The sequence below is a fragment of the Nerophis ophidion genome, linkage group LG19 (assembly GCF_033978795.1).
Source record: "Nerophis ophidion isolate RoL-2023_Sa linkage group LG19, RoL_Noph_v1.0, whole genome shotgun sequence".
Classification (NCBI taxonomy): Eukaryota; Metazoa; Chordata; class Actinopteri; order Syngnathiformes; family Syngnathidae; genus Nerophis; species Nerophis ophidion.
The window spans coordinates 11,404,321-11,430,095 of NC_084629.1; the positions used below are offsets into that span (position 1 = coordinate 11,404,321).

At 39.2% G+C, this 25,775-nt stretch overlaps 1 protein-coding gene across 1 annotated transcript in view; it reads right to left on the minus strand.

The window, feature by feature from the left end:
- dop1b (DOP1 leucine zipper like protein B) overlaps window positions 1-24,876 on the minus strand; it is a 62,666-nt gene extending 37,790 nt beyond the window's left edge. The window contains exons 1-8 of the mRNA XM_061879147.1: window positions 24,700-24,876; window positions 20,052-20,231; window positions 15,200-15,381; window positions 14,946-15,116; window positions 3,863-4,052; window positions 3,680-3,778; window positions 3,462-3,585; window positions 3,235-3,344 (exon numbers count right to left, since the gene is read on the minus strand). Coding sequence (XP_061735131.1) covers window positions 3,235-3,344; window positions 3,462-3,585; window positions 3,680-3,778; window positions 3,863-4,052; window positions 14,946-15,116; window positions 15,200-15,381; window positions 20,052-20,189 — 1,014 coding nt within the window. The 5' untranslated portion in view covers window positions 20,190-20,231; window positions 24,700-24,876. The remainder of the gene's footprint in view (window positions 1-3,234; window positions 3,345-3,461; window positions 3,586-3,679; window positions 3,779-3,862; window positions 4,053-14,945; window positions 15,117-15,199; window positions 15,382-20,051; window positions 20,232-24,699) is intronic.
- Between the last annotated feature and the right edge of the window lie 899 nt (window positions 24,877-25,775).

The following is a 25,775-nucleotide window of genomic DNA, read 5'->3' on the forward strand; positions in this document are numbered from 1 at the left end:
ACTGGTGTGCTTGCTGACAAATTTCACTTAATTTTAGATAAAAACAAAGTAATTTGCATACATTGCATACACCTTTTTTGAAATATTATTGCAGAATTGTTCCAAATGTGCACTTCAAACTGTACTGTTACCAAGTTTTGAGCAAATAAATGACATGCATTCATGTAAAATATTTGACGAATGTTTGCATATGACCGGGGCACAACTACCTACTTTTTTAGGGCTATGCAAGGTGCCCCCATCAGCTAATAAAGTTACTATTGGGTTGCAGTTTCACGTCTCAAGTGAGGTTAATTTTCTTTTTTAAACAATGTATAACAGGTATAGTGGGTTTTACAGTGTAATAGCTTTCGCTAACCTGAATATTTACAAGCATCCTCTTGATACATTGAGAAAATTGATCAAACTGCCTCTTTGAAAAGCGTTTTTTTTTGTTCACCGGATGAGCAAAGGCATAACATGTGTGAATGTTTCTGTGTGGGTGTGCGTGTGAGAGAGAGAAAGAAAGAGAGAAAGGGGCAAGACAAGGAGGCAGCGACACCTAATCACTTATGTGGCTATTATTGATTTTATCTAGTGCTGTCGAATGATTAACCTTTTAATCAGATTAACACACTTTTTATCTGACATTACTCATGATTATTAACATTTGTGATTAATCATAATTATTCATAATTTGACTTGTGAGTAATCACACTTTTGAATTGTGATTAATCACACATTTGAGTTGTAATTAATAATGATAAATCATACTTTTGAGTTGTGATTAATCATACTTTTACATTGTAATGAATCATGATTAATAACAGGTTATTACCTGCTTACATAATTAAAATGAACCTAAAAACACACACACAAAAGACACAAATGCAATTTTATTGTGAGAATGTTACAGAGAAATAATATTATTAATATTATTTTACTTGAACGCATGTTTTTTATTTGTTGAAATCTTGCCCACAATTTTGTCTCAAGTCCCGTAAAGGTTTATTTTGAAGTGAAATTTGTCTCATCGCGGTTTCCACTTATGTATGCATTGACCTGATCACTGACCATGTAGCAACTTGTGCTGCCTTTCAGATAACCATCCGCGATTAAGGTGAAGGAGCATGTACGGTCAAAATAAACTGCGTGATTAATCTGCATATATACAGTACAGGCCGAACGTTTGGACACACCTTCTCATTCAATTCATTTTCTCTATTGTCATGACTATTTACATTGTAGATTGTCCTTGAAGGCATCAAAACTATGAATGAACACATGCGGAGTTATGTACTTAACAAAAAAGGGTGAAATAACTGAAAACGTGTTTTATATTCGAGTTTCTTCAAAATAGCCACCCTTTACTGTGATTGCTTTTTCGCACACTCTTTGCATTCTCTCGATAAGCTTCAAGGGGTTGTCACCTGAAATGGTTTTCACTTTACAGGTGTGCCTAAAGCTCATGAATGAATGAATGAAATAAGTTTATTTCGGTCATATAATCAATCAAATCAATCAAGCATTGTGTGTGATCAGTTTTACAGTACATGTTATATGTATACAATAATGCACATTTACACACGAAAGAAAAGAAAAAGAGTGACCAAAAAAGGAATACGCTGAAGCCAAAGCTTATATTTGCCTATCCTATACCTTCACAGAAAATTAGATTGCCTGGAACATCAACATAAACAAATAAATAAATCAAAAATCAATGGGATGAAAGTAACTGTAACTATATTTTATAATTTTCAATTATTTCACCTTTCAATGTTTTCTTAAACCTTACCAAAGAAGTGCATGTCTTCAGCTCATCACTGAGCTTGTTCCACCATTTAACTCCTAAAACTGTAATACATTTGTATTTTATATTTGTTCTCGCTTTACCTATTTCAAAAATCGATATCCCCCGTAAATTATAGTTTTCTCCTCTTAAATGAAATAGCCTGAGAATACAAGCTGGAAGGCTGTTGTTTTTTACTCGAAACATAATTTCCATTGTTTTTAAAAACACAATGTCTGAAAATTTTAATACATTTGAACTCATAAATAATGGATTGGTATGTTCATAGTAGCACGCTTTGTGTATTATTCTAATGACCCTTTTTTGAAGTTTTATTATTGGGTCTATGTTTGTTTTATAAACATTTCCCCAAATTTCAACACAATACGTTAAATATGGAAAAATAAAAGAATAATACAACATATGCAGGCATGTCTTATTCAGCATGTGTCTTACTTTATAAAGAATAGCAATAGATTTGGATATTTTTCCTTTTATATATTCAATATGCGGTTTCCAACACAGTTTATGATCAATTATTATTCCCAAGAATTTAGTTTCATATACTCTATCAATTTCCACATGATTTAACTTTAATTTTGCTTCACAATTTGTCCTTGCACCACTAAACACCATAAATTTAGTTTTCTTATCATTTAATGATAACTTATTAATATCAAACCATTTTTTTAGTTGAATTAACTCAACCTCCATTATCCTCAACACTTCCTTAAAGTCTTCTCCTGAACAATATACATTTGTATCATCTGCAAACATAATACATTTCAATTTATTAGATACTGAACAAATATCATTTAGGTAGAGTATAATCATCGAGAGAATGCCAAGAGTGTGCAAAGCAGTAATCAGAGCAAAGGGTGGCTATTTTGAAGAAACTTGAATATAAAACGTGTTTTCAGTTATTTCACCTTTTTTGTTAATTACATAACTCCACATGTGTTAATTCAGTTTTGATGCCTTCAGTAACAATCTACAATGTAAATAGTCATGAAAATAAAGAAACGCATTGAATGAAGAGGTGTGTCCACACTTATGGCCTGTACTGTACATGAAGTATGCACTATTTTTTTGATTACTCGCATGAGTAAACTCGTTATTTTTGACAGCCCTAATTTTATCAATTTACAAACAGCGGTTAAATACAAAAAATGCCGAGTCGAAACACCTCCCTGCTCATTGCCCCTTCTGGCGCCGCCTGTACTGCATACCCACTTTTTGCAGCACTGCGTATGACATTCTGACAATAAAATGGTATCTGTGTCAAAAAATTGGGATCTTTTTTCAAAGTTAAATTAAATCATGTAAGCAAGTAATTAACTGTGATTAATCACAATTAATCAAAAATTGAATTAATCTATAAATCTATTGTTTGACAGCAGTAATTTATACTTATCCGTCATTTTTCATCAAATGAAACATTTTTGTTCAAAACTTGAGTGAGGTACCTGCACAATAAAACTGCAAGAGTATTTGTTGAAGTAATACAACATGTGCTCCTCCGATGAAGTAGACAGGGTCGGATGTGGTGCAACCATTTCCCCTTTTGTGTCTGTGCCTGAAAAAAAAATGCAATGACATGTAAATGAAACAGAAATTACAGCAAACTGAGAAAAAACCGAAATTGACTATACATTATTGGCTTTGAAAAAGTGACTCATTACTCATGAGTTACCTAGGAGCCACGCGTAGAGACGCCTGTTGAGGGACATGTCCCTGCGGAGTAATGTAAGTAACGCCGCGGAAACCACCCTGGTCATGTCATCTTTGCTCATAACAATACTGGTCTCAGCTGGGTCCTGAACACAAACAATGCCAAAATGTTTTGTGTTTGTTTGCTGGTGTGTTGTCCACAGGATATAATAATGAAGTTATTGTTCGGAGTTTACCTACCAGGCATTTGGCAAACGGGAAAAAGAAAAGCAGGATTTCAAGCATGTTTCTCTGCACCAGCACATTTGAGTCTTGCAAGGAAAGACACACAGACCTCACCTGAGGACAGACAAGAGACTATACGTTGAAACAACGGATGACGTTGCGGAATTCATGTCGCAGAATACCAGCAAACGCGCTCACCACCAAGCGATGGTCGTAGCCGAGCATGTGTTTCTGCTGTTGCAAGGGTAAGGTGCGGTCGAAGTGTGTGACAATAAAGACAGTGGCGGGCAGTCGTGCTATCGGACTGACAAGTATGGAACCCCACAGCGCTCCGTAGAAGACCTGCTGACCCACCAGAAGAGACAGCTTAAGCAGCAAGGCATCAGTCCTGCACAAAGATGTCAAACCATTATACAGAATCTCGCAAAAATTAGTACACCGCTCACATTTCAGCATACATTTTTCTCAAGGGACAATAGTACAGAAATGAAGAGTGGACACAGTATATTGCAAGGGTCACCAACGCGGTGCCCGTGGGCACCAGGTAGCCCGTAAGGACCAGATGAGTAGCCCGCTGGCGTGTTCTAAAAATAGCTCAAATTGCAGCACTTACCAGTGAGCTGCCTCTATTTATAAAATGTTATTTATTTACAAGCAAGCTGGTCTCGCTTTGCTCAACATTTTTAATTCTAAGAGGGACAAAACTCAAATAGAATGCATTTTATTGTTTTACTTTGCTTCTTATAACTTTCAGAAAGACAATTTTAGAGAAAAAAATATAACCTTAAAAATGATTTTAGGATTTTTAAACACATATCTTTTACCTTTTAAATTCCTTCCTCTTCTTTCTTGACAATTTAAATCAATGTTCAAGTATTTTTTTTTTTTATTATTGTAAAGAATAATAAATACATTTTCATTTCATTCTTTATTTTAGCTTCTGTTTTTTCGACGAAGAATATTTGTGAAATATTTCTTCAAACTTATTATGATTAAAATTTTAAAAAAATATTCTGGCAAATCTAGAAAATCTCTAGAATCAAATTTAAATCTTAATTCAAAGTCTTTTGAATTTCTTTAAAAAAATTTGTTCTGGAAAATCTAGAAGAAATAATGATTTTTTTTTTGTTAGAAATATAGCTTTGTCCAATTTGTTATATATTCTAACAAAGTGCAGATTGGATTTTAACCTATTTAAAACATGTCATCAAAAATATATATTTATTTTGAGAAATCATTAAGATGATCAGTGTTTCCACAAAGATAAATATCATTAATTATTAATAATAACATAGAATTAAAGGTAAATTGAGCAAATGGGCAATTTCTGGCAATTTATTTAAGTGTGTATCAAACTGGTAGCCCTTCCCATTAATCAGTACCCAAGAAGTAGCTCTTGGTTTCAAAAAGGTTGGTGACCCCTGGTATATTAAGTAGTCCGTGCACAGCTTGTAAAGCAGTATTACTTTACTATGTACTGACTAAATAGTTAGAACACAAGTAAGTAAGGGGCGGCATGGCGTAGTGGGTAGAGCAGCCGTGCCAGAAACCTGAGGGTTGCAGGTTCGCTTCCCACCTATGGACATCAAAGTCGCTGCCGTTGTGTCCTTGGGCAGGACACTTCACCCTTTGCCCCCGGTGCCGCTCACACCGGTGAATGAATGATGAATGAATGATTGGTGGTGGTCGGAGGGGCCGTAGGCGCAAACTGGCAGCCACGCTTCCGTCAGTCTACCCCAGGGCAGCTGTGGCTACAGATGTAGCTTACTGCCACCAGGTGTGAATGAATGCTGGGTTCCCACTTCTCTGTGAGCGCTTTGAGTATATAACAATAGAAAAGCGCGATATAAATCTAATCCATTATTATTATTACCCTGTTCAGGTGAGTTTGTGGAAGTTCACAACACAACGGTAAATGTTGTAAATCATTGTCCCTTCATTGAACCACAGCTACCCAGTGCCGACAGCTCTCATACAGCTCCAGATCGCTCGACTGTAGACAGAACACAACTATCTTGTTCCGCACTTGTGTTGGCAGTAGGAATGGAACGATAGGAACAATTCCGATCTCGGTTACTGTGACCCACATTGTCACAGATATTATTATTGCGGTATTGTTAAATGTGCTCATAATGTACTTATACACAAACTGAACACTTTTAAGCAAGTTTTATTTAAAAAAAAATAATAATAACTTGACAGACAAAATACACATTTAATATTGTTCTGGATTCTTACAAGACAATTTTTTATTTTAGTGTTTAAATGTTTGTTTTTTTTCCATTTGAATTTGTAAAAGTTTTTAAAAAAATCATAAAGAAAAAATGTGCGTTTACCATGCTTAATGTCTGGTTTTGTGACGTCACAAGGGTTTACTTTCTGTTGTAGACATCCATCCATTCTTTTTCTACCGCTTATTCCTTTTGGGGTCGCGGGGGGCGCTGGTGCCTATCTCAGCTACAATCAGGCGGAAGGCAGCCAGAGTACCCGGGGGGAACCCACACAGTCACGGGGAGGACATGCAAACTCCACACAGAAAGATCCCGAGCCCGGGATTGAACCCTTACTACTCAGGACCTTCGTATTGTGAGGCAGACGAACTAAACCCCTGTCCACTGTGCTGCCCCTTTTGTAGACATGTTTGTCTTAATAAAGTTTTTAAAATTAGGGAAAAAAAAGTAAGTCAATCAATCAATCAATCAATGTTTATTTATATAGCCCCAAATCACAAATGTCTCAAAGGACTGCACAGATCATTACGACTACAACATCCTCAAAACCCACAAAAGGGCAAGGAAAACTCACACCCAGTGGGCAGGGAGAATTCACATCCAGTGGGACGCCAGTGACAATGCTGACTATGAGAAACCTTGGAGAGGACCTCAGATGTGGGCAACCCCCCCCCCCTCTAGGGGACCGAAAGCAATGGATGTCGAGTGGGTCTAACATGATACTGTATATATGTATTAACTTAAAACACCTAAAAGCGAGCTGGGGTGACAGTAGTGATACGAGACCTTGACTATCGTCATGTTGAGCAACCTACGTGCTCTTTGCCTTTCCCTTTACTCCGAGAGAGAGCCATATATCCAGCCATTGCAGGCGGCTTTGTTCCCGGAGCTTTATTTAACAGAAGTAAAACCTTGCAAATTATTTAGACTGCAAAAGGTCAACTTACTTATTTGGTATTAATAAGTGGCTGGAATAGTGAATGTGTGCATCAATGTACCGATATTACTTATAGCTGTTTTTTGTGAACATTTGCATCCATCCATCCATTTTCTACCGCTTGTCTCTTACGGGGTCGCGGGGGGTGCTGGAGCCTATCCAAGCTGCACTCGAGCGGAAGGCGGGGTACGCCCTGGACAAGTCTCCACCTGATCGCAGGGTCAACACAGACAGACAACATTCACACACTAGGGCCAATTTAGTTTTGCCAATCAACCTATCCCCAGGTGCATGTCTTTGGAGGTGGGAGGAAGCCGGAGTACCTGGAAGGCGCCAACGCATTCACGGGGAGAACATGCAAACTCCACACAGAAAGATCCCTAGCCCAGGATTGAACCCAGGACCTTTGTATTGTGAGGCACTTTATTTAAACATTTTTTCTGTAAATGATTAATGGGATCTTCTGTTTGACTTTTCTGTTTGTTTATTTTTGCTCTGCAGAACAATCAAAGAGGACATGGACTTAAACAATGCAATTTAAAGGACAGCAGACAAAAAAAAATGACACAAAACACATATATACGAGTTTGGATGATCATTTAAAAACAAAGTATTTTTATAACTTATATAAAAAATGAATAAATAAATAAACTAAACTAACGCGCTGAAACTGCAGTTGTTGTGATTGATTACTTCTGCCTTCATTGCAAATAATTATATGATAATAACAACATCATGCTTTCCCAATTGATATCCCACTCATAATGTACAATTACTGGCGATTATGCAAACAATTTGACAAGATTAGAAAAGTACATCAATTGTGAATGACATATTCATGAAGTAACTGCTAAATAGGATTGTGTGGTGTTGCTGTTTGAAAAGACCGTTTGAAAAGACACTTTCTGGGACTTCATCATGATTGTAAAGTGTGTTTTTAAAGGTACATGACCCACTACAACAACTATTCTCAGGCATAAAAATAAATCCACCATTAACTAATAGTCAGGAATAACAGTTTTAAAATGCTTGTCAACACGTGACACATAATAATGACAACCATCTCCCATGATAAGTCTATCTCTTAGCCGCTTCCTCCAAAATAAGGTGAATGACCAGGAGAACACAAAAAAAAACTGCTGGAGGACTCTCACCATGGGCTCAGTCCTTAGAGGAATGCAGCCCCAGAATTGAGACACAGCTATCGTGTTACATTCCTCCAAGTACAGATCGATCACTCCGTGCGATCCGTGCAAAATTGAATATCTTAGTTGCTAAGACAGTAATGGATTTATATAAGTTTAGATTGTGGTATGTCATTTCTTAAAGGGGAACTGCAGTTTTTTGGAATTGTGCCTATCATCCGCAATCCTTGTGGTCGATCCACAAGGATTGTTCTGCCAATCAATACCTCAATGCTAACCAGGGGAAATTACACTTCAAGGACTGTCGTTGGTATTGACAGTAGGATTGCTTGTTTCCATCTCAACAGTTGTTTTTTTTACTACGATAGGGCAAAACCATCCTTGCCCAGGCACACCCTTCTGGTATTGGAGGATAAATATTTGGGGTTTGGGCAGCAGCCGGACCAATCTAAGTCTAAGAGCATGAACTGATGAAGCCTACTTGGATGGGAGGCGAAACAGCTTCTAAGACAAACCAAATAGTCAATTGAATCAATTGAATGCTGTGGAGAGACGGAGCCGACAGCGGGCTTCGGAAAAATGGCTGTCCTGCCCAAGATGGAGGCCAGGAGGCGGAGCATGCAGCAGAGAGGAGAGGCGTGGTGCACTCGGAGCGATGCTGCAGCAAGCCGAGTCACATACGTAAGCGACACACCTGCTCGCATCCTGCATCTCCTGCTGCAGAATAAAAGGGGCGAAGGAGGAGCGATCGAGGCAGAAGTAGTAAAAGGAGACAAGTGGACAGACGATCAGACGAGCGAGCAGAAGAGCGAGAACAACCGAGAGCCACGGAGCGACCGAGACGAGCGCAGGAAGACGGCGACTGAAAATGAGCCCGGCGCGAGCAGCGAAGGAGGAGCTGAAAGAGCGACCAACTGACACTGCAAGCCGCTTTATTGAAAGATAAAGAGTCAAACCTGTGCGAAGCAATGTCGTTCCTGTTTGATCCATGCAACCCACTCGATGGCAGCAGGGAGCCGTTCACAAATGCCTTGAGATGAAATGTGTCTTGTTTTCATGTTAGCATTCCAACTAGCTGGTCAGCTAGCACGAGTTGGTCCATGAGATTTAGGAATCGTTTTTTTCCGATAATTTAATTAAACCAGCAATAGTAACCAACATAATTTTTAACGTGGTTATCATTAGTACTATTTATCGTTACATCCCTAGTTGCCAGTTATTTAGACGAATCAATCAATCAATGTCTACTTATATAGCCCTAAATCACTAGTGTCTCAAAGGGCGAATATGGTTGTGTTTGTTGAGTCCTTTAATGTGTATAAAAATTGTGCAAAATACTGAATTGAAATAAAAAAAATTGTTTCCCAAATTCCACGTTAATTTCATGAATTTGATTTAAGGTTGCAAACAGAAGGTACATTAAAAGTCCAATTCAAATGCAAGGAAGTAGAACTGAAATTCCATAACATTTTAATTAATAAATTAACTGTAATCCTAAATCATGCACTCACCCATTTCTCAACCGATTCGAACAGTTTCAAAGTAAAAATGTCCAACGCATTCAGGATATTTAGCACTCTCATTTGCATGCTACATACCAGCATGCTAACAGTTACTGTTATGATCAAAATTATTCAACCCCCACACAATTTTAGTGTTTTAGCAAGTTGGACATTAATTACGTGTTTTGTTTGTAGTCATATCAAATAAAGATGTGTCAAATAGACAAATGCAACTTAAATTGTAACACTGTATTATACAAAATACCAAAAAAGGACATTTTTTTTAATATCTCATTGACAAAATTATTCAACCCCTTGAGATCATGACTCTTAAGAACAGAATATGAATAAGATCTTTTCAATCAGGTGTTGAAAACATCTGTAGATGTGATTAGAACCATAACGAGCAACAATTAAACTGATTGAAAAAGACTGTGACGCTCAGCTTCTTGTAGGTGGTCACTGGTGTATTTGCAACATAGTGAAGTCCAGGGAGAGGTCAAAGAAGTCAAAAGAGGAGGTAATTTCTCTTCATAAGAAAAGATATGGATATAAGAAAATAGCAAAGACATTACACATTCCAAGAGACACAGTTAGGAGCATAATTCGCAAGTTTAAAGCTAAAGGCACAGTGGAAACACTACCTGGGCGTGGTAGAAAGAGGATGCTTTGTGCGTACAGTGGTGAAAAACCCCTGGGTAACAGCTGAGGAACTACAACAGAACATTGCAGAGGGGGGGACGCAGGTTTTGTCCCAGGCAATAAGGCGCGCACTACGAGATGAAGGCCTCCATGCCAGAACTCCCAGGCGCACCCCACTTCTGAGTACCAGGCACAAGAAAATAGACTCCAGTATGCCAAAAATTATTTGGACAAACCCCAAAGGTTTTGGGAAACTGTTCTATGGAGTGATGAGACAAAACTGGAACTCTTTGGGCCTATGAATCAACGTTATGTCTGCAGGAGATAAAATGAAGCTTACAAAGAGAAGAACACCTTGCCTACTGTTAAGCATAGTGGGGGGTCAATCATGCTCTGGGGCTGTTTCTCTGCCTCAGGTACCGGGAATCTCCAGCGCGTTCAAGGCATTATGAATTCTATTTCCAACCAGGATATATTTGCTGCAAATGTCATGAAGTCAGTGACGAAACTGAGGCTTGGGAGACGTTGGACCTTCCAACAGGACAACGATCCCAAGCATACCTCCAAATCAACATCAGAGTGGTTACAGAAGAAGGGCTAAAAGACTCTGGAGTGGCCTTCACAGTCGCCAGACCTAAATCCTATAGAAAACCTGTGGTGGGACTTGAAGAAGGCAGTTGCAGCACGCAAGCCCAAGAATATGAATGAACTGGAGGCCTTTGCCCAAGAGGAATGGGCTAAAATACCGTTAGATGGTTGCAAGAAGCTTGTGTCCGGTTATGTATCACGTTTGAAGGATGTAATTACTGCCAAAGGGTGTTTTACTAAGTACTAAAGATGCATGTAACTAGGGGGTTGAATCATTTTGTCAAAGAGATATTAAGAAAAATGTCCTTTTTTGGTATTTTGTAAAATACAGTGTTACAATTTAAGTTGCATTTGTCTATTTGACACATCTTTATTTGATATGACTATAAACAAAATACGGAATAAATGTCCAACTTGCTAAAACACCAAAATTGTGTGGGGGGTTGAATAATTTTGATCACAACTGTAATATGCAAACCAATTTTGTTAGTAAAAATGTACAAGTTAAGGATATTGTTACTTAGCGCTACTGTCACAGCCCGATCCGTTCGGTTCACCAAATTATCTATTGATAACATCAAATAAACAATCGCCACAGTTTAAAAAATACAATTCATTAAAGTGTTGTTTTTAAAAATTTTAAGCTGCCCTTTTTACATTACTTTTGACTATAAGTGGCATAGTAATGGTTACTTTGCCGTAACTAAATAAGCTTACTTTTTACGCTAATAATTAACACGCCGATTTAAAAAAAATATTTTTGCTATTCAAGTACTTTGAATTTAATATAAGTTGTTTTTTTGTAATATATGTATGCCTCAAAGTCATAAAATTGTAGTAACCCAGCAGGAAGTTGCTGTGGATCGGGCAGCTCTGTAAATTGGGCAATCTGTCTGCTGAGTGTCAGCTTCTTTTGCCAATTTGTCGGTGTATAACTAAAAGTCATGGATAATGTTATTTTCAAACTAAGCAAAATGGTGGAAAAATAATGTATTTTCCTGAATAATTTACTTTATACAATCATCTAAAATGAAAGGGAATTTGTGTTTAAATAAAGTGTTTGTGAAATATTTGTGCTACAGCCGTCCCTCGCTACATCACGCTTCAAAGTTTGCGGCTTCACTCTACCACAGATATTTTGGGGGTGAACATTTTTTTGTTTTTGAAACAAATTATACATGTTTTTGGACTATCAGGGGTGTCCAAACCTGTTTCACTGGGAGCAGCAGATAGAAAAATCGGAGTATTCGGGGGCCATTTTGATATTTTTAACCTTCAAAACCAGTGTGTTACATAGATTTTTAAAATAAAAAGAGCCTACATGTCAGCTTTGTGTTATCAATGACAATATTTTTAGGGACCGAATGTCCCTTTGTGACAGAGGACCCTATTGTATTTCTAAGGTTTTATTATTATTATACCGGCGCCTCTTTGAGCTGTAATTTGACCCCCTTAACATGCTTCAAAACTCACCAAACTGGACACACACATCAGGAAAAAACCAAACCCCAAATCTCACAATTGCGCTCTAGCGCCCCCTAGGAATAAAACACAGACAAAACTGCTTGTAACTTCTGGTAGGAATGTTGTAGAGACATGAAACAAAAAGCTCTATGTAGGTCTCACTCAGTCCTACATTTCATTAATTGACATCCTTCAGCAAAAATCAACAGGAAGTTGGCAATTACCCCTTCAAAACAAAAGTTTTGTAAAAACCTGTCACCTTTTGTCAAACATTATCTCCTCTGAGCGTGTTTGTTGTGTCGGTTTCAAACTCGCACAGGAGAGAGATTGAACCCGTCTGATTAAAAGTTGAGAAAAGAGTTTTAATAACTGCTCCGGTTTTGGTTTTACGAGCCTTCAAAGAACCGCTATGCTGACGCTGCTGCGCTGCTGCCGTCTCAAGATGGCCGCTTAAAAGCAGGAAGCACCAGCGTGACCACACAATGCAGAAAAGGTAAGTACTCTGCGGGTAAAGATATGTTGACTGGGTGAAAGAAGGAGGCACCAGTTTGACACCAGGATACAGAGAAGGTAGGTAAAGTGCAGGTAAAGATATGTTGTCTGGGTGATGGCAGGAAGCACCACCGTGTATGGGTGACAGAAAGAAAGCATCAGTGTGACCCCAGGATGCAGGGAAGGTAGGTAATGTGCAGGTAAAGATATGTTGAATGGGTAAAGGCAGGAAACACCAGCAAGAGTCGGTCCCGTCCATCGCTGCTTGCAGCTTTAATTCAACTTGTTCCTGTTACATTACACCTGTTTTCTCTTTTATTTAAATTTTTATGCGTTATTTTGTTGTTTTGTTTGTTAGTAAATGTATTTTTCAATGTGCTGCTGTCTTTAGCTGCGGGCCGAAAATGGATCCCGGGCCACACTTAGGACACCTCTGGGCTAAATTCAGCATTGTCAAACATAAAATGGCTTAATGAAATAAAAACAATAATAGTATTGTAGGATTGACCACAAGATGAGATCAAACCAATCAGAGCATGCTGTTAAATACCGTGGCTCGGCCTGAGGCAACAGTCCTATGTTGCATTAAACAATTGTAAAGACGATTATTTGGATATTTTTCATGTCAAGATTGTACTCATAATATTAAATATGATATTTAAAAGGTCTGATCTCGCTATAAAAATATTAAGATTTATATTGAATAATTCCTACTTTGAAGAAATTAATTTACCATCATCTGGCTTGGAACCAATTATTAGCGATAAATGAGGGATTACAGAGTTTTTAGGTCAAAACCTTTGTTTAACGTTACAAATTATAACTGTTACTCGGTTAATAGGGATTTCTCTGAATTGCAATTGATTAAATTCCAATTCCCATCACTGAAATTCAACATTCAGTCAGGGGAAGCCAATTCAATTCAACCTTTTTAAATGAATCAGGCCTGATTCAGGTACAGTAAATCTATTGTGCTATACACTCAGTACTCTAAAGTATATCCAAGTTTCATTTCTTTATTATTGTCCCTTGAGAAGATAAAGTATGATAAAACAGGGTTGCTGAAGATGAAATATGGTGCATTAGGACAGTATTCACAGATTTTCACTTTTTTAACATTTTATGTTACAGCTTTATTCCAAAATGGAATAAATACAGTTAGGTCCACACAATTCTACAGACGTACCCCATAATGAGAATGTGAACTTGTTTATTTAAATTTTGCCAATTTATTTAACATTTCAAACTCAAAAATAGAATGTACATAAGTATTTACAGCATTTACTCAATACCTTGTTGATGCACCTTTGGTAGCAATTACAGCCTCAAGTCTTTTTGAATACAATGCCACAAGCTTGGCACACCTATCTTTGGGCAGTTTCTCAACCTCTCAAGCTCCATCAGGTTGGTTAAGAAGCATTGTTTTTCATCCAAGATGTTTCTGTATATTGCAACATTCGTCTTTCCTTCTATCCTGACTAGTCTCCCGGTTTCTTCTACTGAAAAACATCCCCACAGTATGATGCTGCCACCACATTGCTACTCTGGGGATGGTATTGGCCTGGTGATGAGCGGTGGCTGGTTTCCTCCAACCATGACGCATGGCATCCATGCCAATGAGTAAAATTTTTATCTCATCAGATTTAGTTTCTCACTGTCTGAGGTGCATTTTGCAAACTTTTTACTAAAAATGTTTTCTGTCTGGCCACGATAACATACAGGCCTGATTGGTGGATTTCTGCAGAGACGGGTGTCCATTTGGAACGTTATTCTCTTTCCATAAAGGAATGCTGTAGCGCTGACAGAGTGACCATCGTGTTCTTGGTCACCCCCCTGACTAGACTAAGATGAATGCAGCAATGTACACTTCCCATCCAATCTTGTCTTGCTTGAGTGGTGCTGCAAAGAGGAATGGGCGAAACTGCCCAAAGATAGCTGAGACAAACTTGTGGCATTGTATTCAAAAAGACTTGAGGCTGTAATTGCTGCCAAAGGTGAATTAACAAACTATTGTGCAAAGGCTGTGAATAGAATGTATGTGTCACTATGTACATGTGATATTTCATTGTTTCAGTTTGAATACATTTGCATATTAAAAAAATTTAAATTCACATTGACATTATGGGGTATTGTGTGTAGAAATTTGAGGACAAAATGGATGCATTCCATTTCGGAATGTGGCTGCAACATAACAAAATGTGGAAAAAGTGAAGCGCTAGGAATACTTTTCGGATGCACTGTAGTGTAGATCTGGCTAACAGACTATAAAGTCCAGTATACCTGTCATTGACCTCCAGTCCCTCCTCCAGGCCGGGTAGTAGTCCTGTTATAAGGGCCTGAAGACTGGGCAGCAAAGCCCTTTGCAGTGGAAGATAGTAACGCTCATACAGTGTGAGCAGGACAGGTTTCACTGCTATGGCCGCATGGCCTAACAGCGGGAACAAGCCAGAGCTAAAAACACACAAACATACAGTATGCACGATGTAATAAAAAATATTTCACTCCATTTTAAACCTTTTAGTTTTTCCCTTTACCTGTAAATGAACAAATCCTTGGCAAGCCATTTCGTTCCGATGATTTTGAAGATGACCTCGTAAGTCTCTAGAGCCTTGAGGTGTACGCCGCTGGGTAAGGCCGGGTGCAGGCACTGGGCCAGACGTTTGCCGATAATCAGCCTCTTAGGCAAGAGGGAGTAGCGCAGGTTACTCTGCAGGGCCTAACAGCACGGGAGAAAAAAAGTAATCATTAAATAATTAATACAATGTGTGTGCTTTTATACCTAAAGTGCAGTACATTCAAGCACTCTTGGTAGTGGAAGGCCTGGACCTGGCACAAACACACGCATTACTGTATAATCAAACATGCAATTTTGGGAAAAATCGCATGAAAGTGCTGAAAAGATCAAGCTGAACCTAAATGTTACCAGGTACCACGCTATTTGCATAGCATCGAATAGCAAAATATATGACTCAAATGTTTAAACCTGCAAAATAAGCTTAAAAAAAAAAACAGCATACTAACAGTTAGTGTCATGCCTGTGAATCAGGTTTTATGTTTGATCATGTTATGTTTTGTTTTTTGGACTCTTGTTTCCCGAATTTGCACTTCCTGGTTTTGTTTGTTTCCATAGTAAACCATTAGTTTCCACCTGGTCTCCCAGTCACGCCCCTGCCCTCGGTCCTGCACCTGTTTCTCATCATCATAGTCACTATTTAAATAATTTGTTTTCTGTTCATCGGCCTGGGAACTTTACTGCTATTGCTGATGCTTACTTACCACGACCACGCGCCTACCTTGCCTTGCCAACCTTCAAGCCTTGCCACGCTGCTAATTATTTTGACTACGCCACGTAAGATTTTTGTATTTTTGCCTCAGTGCAAGTTTTTGGTTAGTTATGTATCTTTGATAGTATCTTTTGTTTATTTGTAGCTAGTCATGCCATTGTGCTGTTTTTGTTTGAAGTTTTAGTATAGATTATTATTCACCACTGAGTGCGCCCTTTGTTTGATTTATTTTTGTATTATAGTGTATAAAGAAATGTAATCATGTACCTGAACTCTCGCTTGGCTCCTTCCAAATTCTCTCTGCATCTATTATTTTGTCAAAATCATTTAGGACAAGCGGTAGAAAATTAATTATTCATCTACTTGTTCATTTACTGTTAATATCTGCTTACTTTCTCTTTTAACATGTTCTATCTACACTTCTGTTAGAATGTAATAATCACTTATTCTTCTGTTTTTTGAAACTTTACATTAGTTTTGGATGATACCACAAATTTGGGTATCAATCCAATACCAAGTCTTTACAGGATCATGCATTGGTCATATTCAAAGTCCTCGTTTGTCCAGGGACATATTTCCTCAATTTTATAAACATAATATACATTTTAAAAAAAACGAAAGAAGATGTAATGCCAAAAAATATCGATGTAATCATAGTAGTAGCAACTAGATACGCTACTGTACTTTGTATCATTACAGTGGATGTCAGGTGTAGAGCCACCCATGGCGTTTGTTTACATTTTGACACCGGTGAGCTACGGTGTGTGGTGAAACATGTTTAGCTATTCCTCGTCCTATAGGGATGATGCTTGCAAGAAACCTACTTTATTTGTTGCCATGGAGGCTAGGATTAGTGATTTAGAAGAAGCTAAAAGACTGCCGACTGGGGCTGACCTTTAGCCGCTAGCTAGCTAGCCATGTTTTAAAGTGAAGTGAAGTGAAGTGAATTATATTTATATAGCGCTTTTTCTCTAGTGACTCAAAGCGCTTTACAAAGTGAAACCCAATATCTAAGTTACATTCAAACCAGTGTGGGTGGCACTGGGAGCAGGTGGGTAAAGTGTCTTGCCCAAGGACACAACGGCAGTGACTAGGATGGCAGAAGCGGGAATCGAACCTGCAACCCTTAAGTTGCTGGCACAGCCACTCTACCAACCGAGCTAAACCGCCCCACAAGCACCTCTTCCTGAGGCCGTTTCAGTGTCATAACGTTACCTTTAGCGTTAGTTTTTAAGACAAAATCCGTCCGTTCTCCCTTTTCTGTCTACACACTGTGTCTGCTTTTAAGTACTTCGTGATTGTGCACTACAGAACATGCGCGTCTGCTTGTAAACCAGCAATGACACGACGTGACAACGACGGGGACGTGGGGTGGATCGGGGGTGTGGCGGACCGGTACTTTTCAGAGGCGGTATAGTACCAAATATGATTCATTAGTATCACGGTACTATACTAATACGGGTATACCGTACAACCCAAGTGTGGAGAAAACCAGGCAATGCTCATCACCTGGTCAATATAATCCCAACAGTGAAACAAAGTAGTGGCAGCATCATGCTATGGGGGTGTGACTTGTAGCAATTCAAGGAAAAATGAACACGTCCAAGTACAGAGATAACCTGGAAGAAAACCTCTTCCACAGTGCTCAGGACCTCAGACTGGGCCGAAAGTTCACCTTCTAAAAAGACAATGACCTAAAAGGGGAACATTATCACAATTTCTGAAGGGTTAAAACCAATAAAAATCAGTTTCCAGTGACTTATTTTATTTTTCGAAGTTTTTCTCAAAATTTTATCCGTCACGCAATATCCCGAAAAATGGCTTCAAAGCACCTGATTTTCACGATCGGTATATCCACCTGTCCATTATCCTGTGACGTCACAGCGTGAAACAACCAGAAACAAACATGGCGGATAGCACAGAAAGGTATAGGGATATTAGCTCGGATTCATACTCGGATTTCAGCGCCATAAGCGATTCAACAGATTACGCATGAATTGAAACGGATGGTTGGAGTGTGGAGGCAGGTAGCGAAAACGAAATTGAAGAAGAAACTGAAGCTATTGAGCCATATCATGACAGACAGCGGCACGGGAGGAAGCGAGGACGAATTCTGGGATCGCCTTCTAACCAACGATTGGTATGTGTTTGTTTGGCATTAAATGTGGGTGGAGGGAAAGGCTGGATGCAAATATAGCTACGAATGAGGCATAATGATGCAATATGTACATACAGCTAGCCTAAATAGCATGTTAGCATCGATTAGCTTGCAGTCATGCCGTGACCAAATATGTCCCATTAGCACACTCCACATAAGTCAATAACATCAACAAAACTCACCTTTGTGCATTCATGCACAACGTTATAAATTTGGTGGACAAAATGAGACAAAAAGAAGTGTTATAAATCACGTCTTAGCCAAGACATCCAAGGGGTTTACCTCGCTCGTCTGCCGTCGTCCCTAAATAGCTCACGCACTCCGGCAGATTCAGTGGTTTATTTTCCAATATTGCAGATTTCTTTAACTTTATCGTTGGAAATGCATCTGCTTTGAGTGTCGCAGGATATCCACACATTCTTGCCATCTCTGTCGTCGGTAAAGTGTGCGGAACAAACGGGGGACTTTCGCATCTTTTGGCCACTGATGCAACTTGAATCCGTCTCTGTTCGTGTTGTTACACCCTCTGACAACACACCCACGAGGCATGATGTCTCCAAGGTACGGGAAAACAGTCGAAAAAAACGGAAAATAACAGAGCTGATTTGACTTGGTGTGTGTAATAAGATTGAGAAAATGGTGGATTGCTTCATGTTGTGACGTCACGGGTGAAAGGTCATCGCTCCGACAGGCTATCAATTGAAAGGCGTTTAAAACGCCAAATTCACCCTTTTGGAGTTCGGAAATCGGTTAAAAAAAAACATATGGTCTTTTTTCTGCAACATCAAGGTATATATTGACGCTTACATAGGTCTGGTGATAATGTTCCCTTTTAAGCGCACAGCTAAAACAACAAAGGGGTGCATTCGGAACAACTGTGTGACCATTCTTCACTAGCACAGCCAGAGCCCTGACCTAAACCTAATTGAGCAACTCTTGAGAGACATAAAAATTGCTGTCGACTCAACCTGACAGAAATGGAGAGGATCCCCAAATCCAGGTGTAGAAAAGTTGTTGCGTCATTCCCAAGAAGATCCATGGCTGTACTAGCTCAAAATACTAAAAACACTGCGCAAAGGGTCCAAATACTTATGACCTTTTGATATTTCAGTCTTATTCTTCTTCTTTGTTTGCATAAAGATGTTGATGTTTATTAGAGGTGTAAGCACTATACAGCTGAGCAAGTGTTTAACAGCCTACTGACCAAGCTCTCGTCCACAGCTGCCAGACCACGATTCCCGTTAGGATGGCGGTATATAGGAGAGGATGTTATGATGTGGTCTGCAGTCTGCTCCTCTGCACCACACTCACATGCCGCGGATAAAGCTATACCCCATTTGAACATAGTTGAGCGGAAGAGGCCGACGCCAGTACAAAGGCGATTAAGCCTGACCCAAGCAGGCCGGGGAAAGCATATTCCTGGTGGTGATGTACTGGCCTCAGGGACATTTCAGTCTTTCATTTTAAATACATTTACAAAAATGTCCACATTTCTGGTGGGTTTTCTGTCAAGATGGGATGCTGAGTGTACATTAACAAGAAATAAAAGGAACTTTTTTTTTTTAGTAAATGGCTGCAATGAAACAAAGAGTGAAAAATGTAAAAGGGGTTTTGAATACTTTCCGTACCCACTGTAATTGTGATAAATGTTTCTCATGTAGTCTCATGCCCACGAGGAAGGAGGTTTATACAACTTCATGACAATTTTTTTCAACAGTTTTCTCATGCTTGTTACTGAAGAAACAGGCTCTGGAGACACATACTACTGTTAGATGATCATTTGAAAAAGCCACGTTTGCATACTCAGGAGTAATGTTAAAGGCTGTTTAAAAATTGCCTGTTCAGTTAACAGGTTTTGTGAAGTTTGACAATTTGACCCAAGAACAGATTACACTATGTCCTATTGATGCTTTTGATCAATGTCTTCCATGCGTCACGTAGTACCTTGTTTAGCTTGCCCAAAGAGGAGATGAGGTCCGCCCATTCGCTCGAAGATTCAAAGTTTCGCAGCGCCTTCTCTATGACTGAGGCATAGTTACGATATCGGTAGTCGTTCTGCAGTTCTATCTCCTCGGGATCCATGACTCGAGTCAGTCGGAGGGGAGCATGTTCTCACAAATCGGTCTGCAAAACAGCAAACACACACACAAGAAAGTTTTTAGTGAAGAGGCGTGGATCAAACTCAGCTTCTCCTGTTCACGTGCCTCTGGGGCTTGTTTTTTTGTAAATAGAAATAGGCGATGCACGTGAGAGAGAGCGAGAGAGTGCAGTTAAATGGTGGCTGCTAGATTAGAGAGAAAAAGGGACGAGCGACATCTGGATTTTGAGGTTTAGGCTTACGAGGACTTGCTTCATTTCATCCCGAAAGACATGGAGAAATTGTTGTTCACTGATGGGAATATTTCATGTAGTTAGCTAAATCAAGCAACGATATCTTGGCGATGTTTTTTAGGCTAATTTAATTTGAATAATGTTTGTGTTTACCATTTTATTTTAGTTTAGGCTGTGTTGAATGAATTTGGTGAAATTCGCCAGAATTGTTCGTTTTTTATCTGTTCCTTAAATTTGCCTAAAAACAAAAGTGTCAGTTTGAAAACAATATAAATTGTCATTCTTTATTCCACGTGTATCTTACGTACATAAACTAATGCGTTCCTTTATGTTTAAGATTTGGATTCGGACCACTGATTTTCAATGTGTCCACCGAATGGCACGACTGTTTCCCATACAAAGCATGCAGCAAAATGTTTTCTGCAGCGTGGCTTGCTATTGAAATTAAAATTGCCTGTCGCTATTGCTGCTTGGAATGGCGTACAGTACGGCTGGGCAATATATCGATATACTCGATATATCACGGGTTTGTCTCTGTGCGATATAGAAAATGACTATATCGTGATATTCGAGTATACGTCCTAACGCAGTTGCTTTTAACTGCGGGCATTACACTACAAGCTCTTCTCACTCTTTCTGTGCAGCACTTTGGAAACTTTATTGTTGTTTAAATGTGCTATATAAATAAAGTGGATTGGATTGGATTTCTTGTCTCTCCTTCTCACAGAGACATAAAACAAGCGCACCTTCTTACATATGTCACATACTGTCGCAACGTCATACGCCCTCACGGAGCAGACAGGTAGCGACATGGTAAAGTTAGCTGTGATGCTAGCGGTGTGGTAACAAATGAAGGAATAATTAATTCCCAAGAAAAACAGCAGGGAGTCCATCGTCTGGCGGTGGTTTGGCTTCAAGCTTGAAGATGTTTTACAAGTATGCGGCAAAAGCGTTGCTGCAAAAAGTAGCAATACTGCTAATATGTAGCATCATTTGAAAAGTCACCTGTTATAGGATGAAGAGTGTTTACTCTGCATGTCAACATCTATGTTCAGTGCCACGCCAGCAAAATGCCGAGGCAACCATTTCCACATTAAAACCGTATGAAAAAAAAACAGAAGATGATGTCCGCAGTAACCTACCACATAGCGAAGGACATACACTATTTGATTTCCTATTATGCAGCTCATTTTTATTTGACAGTTATTGAAATATCTTGTGTGACATCATGCACAAAAGTGCACTTTATATGTTTTAAACTATTGTAGTGGCGTTTTGTACATAATGTGCACTATAATTTTGTGTTGTTTTGATATGTCATCTTAGTGACATCATGCACAACAGTTGCACTCATAGCTTGTTTTAAATGTCTCTGACAATCTTGCACTTTCTGTTTTGGAAATGACATGAATGTTTGTGCCACTGCTTAATAACTGTTTAATAAATGCAGTTTTGGTTAATTGGCTTAGTTGTGATTTCCTCTCTGCATGAAAGTTTAAAATGAGCATATATTAATGCACTATGAACAATAATGTTTTAATGTCAACACATAGAATCATCGTACTGGTGTGATTATATGCATCAAGTGTTCATTCAAGGCTAAGGCAAAATATCGAGCAATATATCGTGTATCTTGACATGGCCTAAAAATATCGAGACATTAAAAAAAGGCCATATCGCCCAGCTCTGCTTGAAAGTGCTTAATTTAGGGTAAAAATGTTGTAGAATATGTGATGTAGGCCTCAACGTTGACAATGTTCAAATCCAGGCTGAAAACACATTTATTCAATTGTGCATATAACAACTTAAATCATTTTATCATACTTTATTGATTGATTTTATTTTGAATTATGATTGTTTTTATTAAGTTTTTATTTTGATATTTGTTATTGTCGAAAATCTAGAAGAAATAATGATTTGCCTTTGTTAGAAATATAGCTTGGTCCAATTTGTTATATATTTTAACAAAGTGCAGATTGGATTTTAACCTATTTAAAACATGTCATCAAAATTTTAAAAGTAATCTTAATCAGGAAAAATTACTAATGATGTCCCATAAATTATTTTTTTGTTTTTTTCAAAAAGATTCGAATTAGCTAGTTTTTCTATTCATTTTTTTTCGGTTGAATTTTGAATTTTAAAAAGTCGAAATTCAAGATAAACTATGTTTCAAAATGTTATTTTCATTTTTTTGTGTGTTTTTTCCTCTTTTAAACCGTTCAATTAAGTGTTTTTTTCATCATTTTTCCCTACAAAAAAACTTTTGTAAAAGGAAAAAAATGTACGACGGAATGACAGACAGAAATATCAATTTTTTTGATATACCGTATTTCCTTGAATTGCCGCCGGGGCGCTAATTAATTTAAAACCTCTTCTCACTCCTGCGCTTACCAAAGGCATGCGGTAAAAGTAAGCATGCGCTAATTATTTTAAAACCTCTTCTCACTCCGGCACTTACCAAAGGTATGCAGTAAAAATTTGAGTGTGATGTAAGCTTGGACCTTAAGTCCTACTGAATAGCTCTTAATCTTCTTCCCTTTATGCGATTTCAAATTACCGGTATTGAAATCAGCCTTCTCCATTTTGAAAATGATGACAGGAGAAGTGTCACTCGTGACGTCACGAGTTTGACCAGGCGGTAATACTAAGTATGCGCTAATTATTTTGGGAAGCGAGTTTGACCCGGCATTAATTCAAGTCAGGTGCATACTATATGTCCTGCGGCAATTCAAGAAAATACGGTATGTAGAATTATTTATTAAAGGTAAATTGAGCAAATTGGCTATTTCTGCCAGAATTTCTATGCGCAGTCAAGGCGTTGAGGGGTTCATTTTTGGTGGCCGCGGGATTAGGTCTCTGCTTTTTGCAGATGATGTGGTCTTGATGGCTTCATCTGGCCGGGATCTTCAGCTCTCACTGGATCGGTTCGCAGCCGAGTGTGAAGCGGCCGGAATGAGAATCAGCACCTCCAAATCCGAGTCCATGGTTCTCTCCCGGAAAAGGGTGGAGTGCCATCTCCAGGTTGGGGAGGAGACCCTGCCCCAAGTGGAGGAGTTCAAGTACCTAGGAGTCTTGTTCACGAGTGGGGGAGGAGTGCACCGTGAGATCGACAGGCGGATCGGTGCGACGTCTTCAGTAATGCGGACGTTGTACCGATCCGTTGTGGTGAAGAAGGAGCTGAGCCGGAAGGCAAAGCTCTCAATTTACCTGTCGATCTATGTTCCCATCCTCACCTATGGTCATGAGCTTTGGGTCATGACCGAAAGGATAATATCACGGGTACAAGCGGCCGAAATTAGTTTCCTCCGCCGTGTGGCGGGGCTCTCCCTTAGAGATAGGGTGAGAAGCTCTGTCATCCGGGAGAAACTCAAAGTAAAGCCGCTGCTCCTCCACATCGAGAGGAGCCATATGAGATGGTTTGGGCATCTGGTCAGGATGCCACCTGAACGCCTCCCGAGGGAGGGGTTTAGGGCACGTCCAACCGGTAGGAGGCCACAGGGAAGACCCAGGACACGTTGGGAATACTATGTCTCCCGGCTGGCCTGGGAACGCCTCGGGATCCCCCGGGAAGAGCTAGACGAAGTGGCTGGGGAGAGGGAAGTCTGGGCTTCCCTGCTTAGGCTGCTACCCCCGCGACCCGACCTCTGATAAGCGGAAGAAGATGGATGGATGGATGGGGGTATTTCCGGCAATTTATTTAAGTGTGTATCAAACTGGTAGCCCATCGCATTAATCAGTACCCAAGAAGTAGCTCTTGGTTTCTAAAAGGTTGGTGACCCCTGCTGTAGAGGAATCTCGTTCTTTGGTTGACCTTTTTGATTACCTTGGTTGCCATTTTATCACAGGAAAGATTGGCCTTAAACCAAACCCCAGAAAAAACAATAAAATAAGGTGTTTAATACACAATAGCATCACTGTTGGTGCGTGCGTCATGTTTGCGAATGCATGCATTTCTGCAGGCTGTCTCGGCAATAAAGCAGTAGGGTGTCTTCGTGTTCTGTGCGTGGACACCCACGCCGGTGGCCCTTTGTCACGTGACTTGACACTTGCACACCGGTCCACAGCATTATGAGGCAGATTTTGCTTCAATAGCTGCATAAGTAGTAAAGTCTGTTATGAAACTACAGGGATAAAATACTATGCAAATTAAAGTAACGGGTGAATCGTTGCCATTATGTATCGATACGGATAACAGATAGTGTACGCGGTAGCAGCGAGCTAAGCTATAGCTAGTATCAGGTGCATCGATAAAATGACTCACCAATGGGAAAACAAGCGCCGAGGGTGACGTAAATATCCGTACATCCTTCACGTCAATGTGGTTTAAAAAAGGAGACGGACAGCACATGTTTCTTGTACTTTACAAGAGGAGCGCATCAAAACAAAGTGCCGCGGTCATGACAGTCATGATGGGGCGGTATCGACCAACTCAGCTGATCCACGGTGGACGGACGGAGACAGACTAGTTCATTTCCATATTCAAATGGGGGTCGGTGTGGATCTTTTCGCTAGTACATCTTTTTTTGTCGAATATGAACTCGAAAAGCGGATAAAATCACAACATATTATCAAACTATATCTTCCATAGAGTATAATTGTGATCATTTTATATTAATGAAATATGAAATGACGAATAATCCACAAGTCAGACACCCCTTTTTCAGAGATGGTATATTCCAGGATGTGCAGTGTTTACAAAGCTCTCACCTTACTGTTAGATATTTGTGAGCGCCGCAATTTCTTAATCACCTCTTAAGTTAAACTTTTAGCATCCGTCTCCAGTGTTAAGACAACTTTTTTACCATTCCCCCCACCGAAATTTTTCAGATAATATATTTGTTTTGTGTGTACAACGCCTGTTCAATATACATCCGCAATAATACGTTTTACAATCATTGAAAACATTGAAATATTTACCACCATTATCCGAAAATAAATAAACAATCCCAATTGTAAATTCCTTAAAAATATTAATTTATCCCCAAAAAATATCCCCTCTTATTTACCCGCGTATTCCACCCTTCCTCACTCCAGTCCAATTGGTGGCGCTAATGCGTCTTTAAGCTTAGGTCTGCCGATTGTGAAAGAGAAGAATAACTTTTGACTGAAATAATTATCATAATTTGAGTAATTATCGACTATGTCATTCTTGTTTTGACTTATTCACATATTTTTCTGAGTAGGGGAAATTTTTATTGAGTTTCTGTTTGCGCTAAATGTCAGTTACTCTGCCAAATTACAACTATCATGTTTCCAAATGTAGCTGATTTTTGATTTGATTTTTATTAAGGAGTCCCACTAGTCTTCCTGGGGTCCACAACTCAATACAGTTACAAG